We start from the raw sequence: 4,259 nt of genomic DNA, 5'->3' as shown, positions 1-4,259 counted from the left end.
GAACCCCCCCATCCAGAAGTGTCACTAGAACCTCTATCCCCTCTATCTTCTAAAGTCTCTATTCCTGTCCCCCCTCCTCACTACTCTCACCCCATCACCATGGATTCTCTCCATCACCAACCTCCCACCACACACACACACAGACACACACAGACACACACACACACACACTCTCTCTCTCTCTCTCTCTCCCTCTCCCCTCCCCCCCCCCCCCTACCTCTTTAAAGAGTTCAGCCTATCGGCCCCGGGCCCCCGCCCCTATTTCCTTCTCCCCGCCTTCCCCGCTATTATTAAGCTCGGGACAGCTGCCAGCTCTGTCCTGCAGGGATCGGCTCGGACACCCTTGGAGGGGCCACTGGGGCCACCTCTCCGGGACTTCTTGCTTCCTTTCCCCACGTGTCGCGCCTTTCCCACAGCCTCTAGCACAGCCGAGTCAGGTGAGAGGCTGGGACCGCACCACCACTGAGAGCGGAGACTGAACCTAGGGCAGAGTTCCCGGGGTCCGTCAAAGCCAGCTCTGTGCTAAGCCTCAGGGAGGGAAGACTGGAAGGGTAGAATTCTTCCCTAAGTACACCTGACGTCCTTGGCCTTCGACTCCTCTTCACCTGCCCCTCAATCCTCAAGGTAGGCCCTACTAACATTTCTTCCCTCACTCCCTAGCACTTTGCTGTCCTTGCTCTCTGCTGCACTTTGGTAATGAAAGAAATGGAGTGGGTGGGTGCCCCTAAGATAACAACCTGGGGCTCCTGGCCCTCCTCTAAGGAGGACAACAGCCCAAGAATTAGGAGTGACCCCTATAGCTTCCTTCCCTCCTTGGGCTGTTAAGAGGTTCCCCAGATTCTCCTCAGGGAGATCCTCTCTCTCAGAAGGAGAGTTGAAAAACAGATCTCTTTGGAGAGGAAGAGGTTTCAGTTCTGGGGTATCAGGTCTGATGAGAGTTCTAACAACCTAGGTCTCCCAGTCTGAGTTGTTTAGTTTCTTAGAGCTGGTACCACTATCCCCAGATTTCGCATAGAATACCCTCCCCTTAACACTGATCCCAAGATGATGTGAGGGAAGAGTCAGTTTTCAACTAAACTGGGCTACCCCACCCTACCCACCCTGGAGTAAAGGAGAGCAAAGCCAATGTAATTACAGATGGTGGAAATTCTGATTAGGAAACTCCCTTTGTTTTCCCCAATCTACCAGAGCTGAGTTGACACAGAGAGGTTCTGGAGAGGTGAGCCCACTCAACATGAGTCCTCTCCTGGGAAAGTACAGGGACCTGAGCCCCTGGACTCTGTTCAGGAGTGAGCTTCCTGAGCATGACTCCCCTTGGTTAGTGGTTGAAGGGAACTCCTGGGTGAAGGAGCTGAGAAACAGCTGCTTTAAGAATTGTGGGAAAGACAAGCAACCCGTTACTTGGTCATTTAATTTCAGCCCTGCTCCCCTTCTGTGGGAAAGGGGCTCTTATACCCACTATTCCTTCTCCTTTTCCCTGCTTTGAGCTGCCTGACAGGTATTTGCCCCCTAACAAGGTAGCTTCTCCATCTCTTTCCCACACACACACAAAACCTCTCTGACCCTAGAAAGGTTAAGAGGAGGCACCCTGAACAACTGGGGATCAGCTTGCTATATATAAGTTTACCCTCCAGCCCACCTATAGTTAAAAAAGGCAGGGGTGAGGAGCCCCAGAATCTCCAGAAGGGACGATTTCATCTTCCAACCTGTATCCCAAATCCAGCTGAGTCCTAGTTACATAGCTTCTTCCCCTGACCTCCTGGCCCTGGTGGGTACAAGAGGAGAGGGCTTGGAGGGATTCCTTCTCCAGCTCTCTCTTTCTCTTCTTCTCCCACAGAAAGGTCGGGGAGCAATGGGTGATTGGGGCTTCCTGGAGAAGCTGCTAGATCAAGTCCAGGAGCACTCTACCGTGGTCGGCAAGATCTGGCTAACGGTTCTATTCATCTTCCGGATCCTCATTTTGGGACTCGCGGGTGAGTCGGTCTGGGGAGATGAGCAATCAGACTTTGAGTGTAACACAGCTCAACCAGGCTGCACCAACGTGTGCTATGATCAGGCCTTCCCCATCTCCCACATCCGCTACTGGGTCCTGCAGTTTCTCTTTGTCAGCACACCCACACTGGTCTATCTGGGTCATGTCATCTACTTGTCCCGGCGAGAAGAGCGGCTGCGGCAGAAAGAGAGTGAGCTGCGGGCGCTACAGACCAAGGACCCGCGAGTGGAGCAGGCGTTGGCCACTGTGGAGCGGCAGATGGCAAAGATCTCTGTAGCAGAAGATGGGCATCTGCGCATCCGGGGAGCGCTGATGGGCACCTATGTAGCCAGCGTGATCTGCAAGAGCCTGCTGGAGGCAGGCTTCCTCTATGGGCAGTGGCGTCTGTATGGCTGGATGATGCCGCCCGTGTATGTATGCCGACGCCTCCCCTGCCCACACCTTGTGGACTGCTTTGTGTCCCGCCCCACAGAAAAGACCATCTTCATCATCTTCATGCTGGTCGTGGGGTTGATCTCCCTAGTGCTCAACCTGCTGGAGCTGGCACATCTCAGCTTCCGGTGTATGGGTCATAAGCTGAGGGCCCGGCAGACCAGGGCTCGGCCAGGGTCCTACTCTACTGCCCTAGGGGACGGGGCTGCTGTTGGTAGTTCTGGGGACCCCTATTCAGATCGAATGTTCTTTTACCTCCCCATGAACGAAACACCCACATCTCCTCCATGCCCCTCCTACAACAAGCTGTCTAGTGAACAGAACTGGGCCAACCTGAATGCAGAAGAGAGCCTGGCCCTCCAGAAGCGAAGCGTGCTACCTGGGCCAGGGCCCACTCACTCTGAGGGCCCCTACTTGGCCCAGCCTCCCCAGACTGGGGACAACCTCCCGAGTCGCCCTAGTAGCTCAGCTTCCAAGAAACAGTATGTGTAGGGGGCCTGCGTCTTAACCCTCATTACCACAACCTCTAAGCAGAACTCTTCTTTTCAGGGAGAAGTGGTGGGGAGATGTTTCTCAGCCTCTTGTTTTGAAGATGCCTCCCTCCCAAACTGCATGTGAGTGAATTCTCCCACTGTAGAGGGAGTGATCTAGCCACGAACCTGTGAGGGCTGGCATTCCTGTGGGCTGCAGAGCCTGGCTGCACCTGGCCTTCCCAGGCACCAAAGAGACCTCGTGATCTTGGATCATGGCTCATTGACTATTCCTTGGACCAACCAAACTTTATCCTATCCTGGAAAGGCCAACAGTGTTGACAACACCGAGCCAACATAGATCTAGTTGTGGAAGTCCAATGGGTCAGACTTCCCAGATCATGTCTTTCTCTCCATCCCAACTTGTTTCATTCTGTCCAGCCTGCAGGTATTGGGTGGGGGAGGGGGGTGGATACATAGAAAAAGGCACTGCATATCTGTCCTGTGCTGTCATGGGGGCTAGGAGGAGAGGGAGGAGTATCATGTCCCTTCAGGATTGAGGGTTCTTGATGTAAAAGTCCAAGGCAGCAGGCCTCTCGAGTTACATTCCTCTCTGGGTCCCCTAAGCCTTGGTGGAGGAACTCATAGATGTGTTCCATTGCCCAGGTGTCCACCCTGGATTCGGGTTTAAAAATACCTTGGAAGAAGAGAGGTTAGATTATGCTGTGCTTTATTGGCCTCCACCAAAGGGAGCCCCTCACCCACACACACATATTGGAGCCACTGGCTCCTAGTCAAAAGCTGTGACTCCCTTGTCTGTGCCCTCACTTAGGGCTAGGTTAGCTACATCCTCACTCCATCCTGGAGAGAAGGAGCTAAGCCAGGGCTGGGAAAAGTGGGATTGGAACCTTTTCCACCCTAATGTTCAGTTTTTTGTTCTAAAATAAATGGGACCTGAATATGAGTTGCAGCCTGTGTGACTTCATCTTATTAGTGTAGGAAGAAGGGAGGGGATATGGGGAAGGGAGGTGGGGGGTGCAGAGAGGGAGGGAGGACATCCTTCACTGCCTCCTTCCTCTGGTAACCCTAGGGGTAGGGTTACCTCCCTCAAGGCTTTGTCCTAATATCTCTTCTCTGTGCTTTGATGATCTCATCCCTTCCCATGGCCTCAACCCTTTCTTCTCAGATGACTCCTAAATCTATCTTGATATTCCTCACCTCCCCACACACATACACACATAGGAGTCAGTTACCAAGTCCTATTGATTCTATTCTCAATACATCTTAGTCATGGGATCACAGATATAAAACTGCAAGGAATGAATCTTAAGGCCACCCGGTCCAATGCCACCTATTTTACAAAG

General features: G+C 52.9%; 1 protein-coding gene across 2 annotated transcripts; it reads left to right on the top strand.

Moving 5' to 3' along the window:
• The first annotated feature begins 303 nt into the window (after positions 1 to 303).
• Positions 304 to 3,859, top strand: GJA4 (gap junction protein alpha 4). Of its 2 annotated transcripts, none has more exons than XM_027864799.1 (2): positions 304 to 437; positions 1,838 to 3,859. In XM_027864799.1, exon 2 carries the CDS (start codon positions 1,853 to 1,855, stop codon positions 2,915 to 2,917), a length of 1,065 nt encoding a protein of 354 aa, XP_027720600.1. In that variant the 5' UTR covers positions 304 to 437; positions 1,838 to 1,852; the 3' UTR covers positions 2,918 to 3,859. The 2 variants fall into 2 exon arrangements, with proteins under 2 accessions (XP_027720600.1, XP_027720599.1); XM_027864798.1 differs by having other exon boundaries at positions 304 to 624.
• Positions 3,860 to 4,259: the final 400 nt, after the last annotated feature.

The sequence above is a fragment of the Vombatus ursinus genome, unplaced genomic scaffold (genome assembly GCF_900497805.2).
Source record: "Vombatus ursinus unplaced genomic scaffold, bare-nosed wombat genome assembly UNPS02014775.1, whole genome shotgun sequence".
NCBI classification, from domain to species: Eukaryota; Metazoa; Chordata; class Mammalia; order Diprotodontia; family Vombatidae; genus Vombatus; species Vombatus ursinus.
Note: the sequence above shows the minus strand (reverse complement) of the source record. Positions and strands in the feature narration are given on the sequence as shown.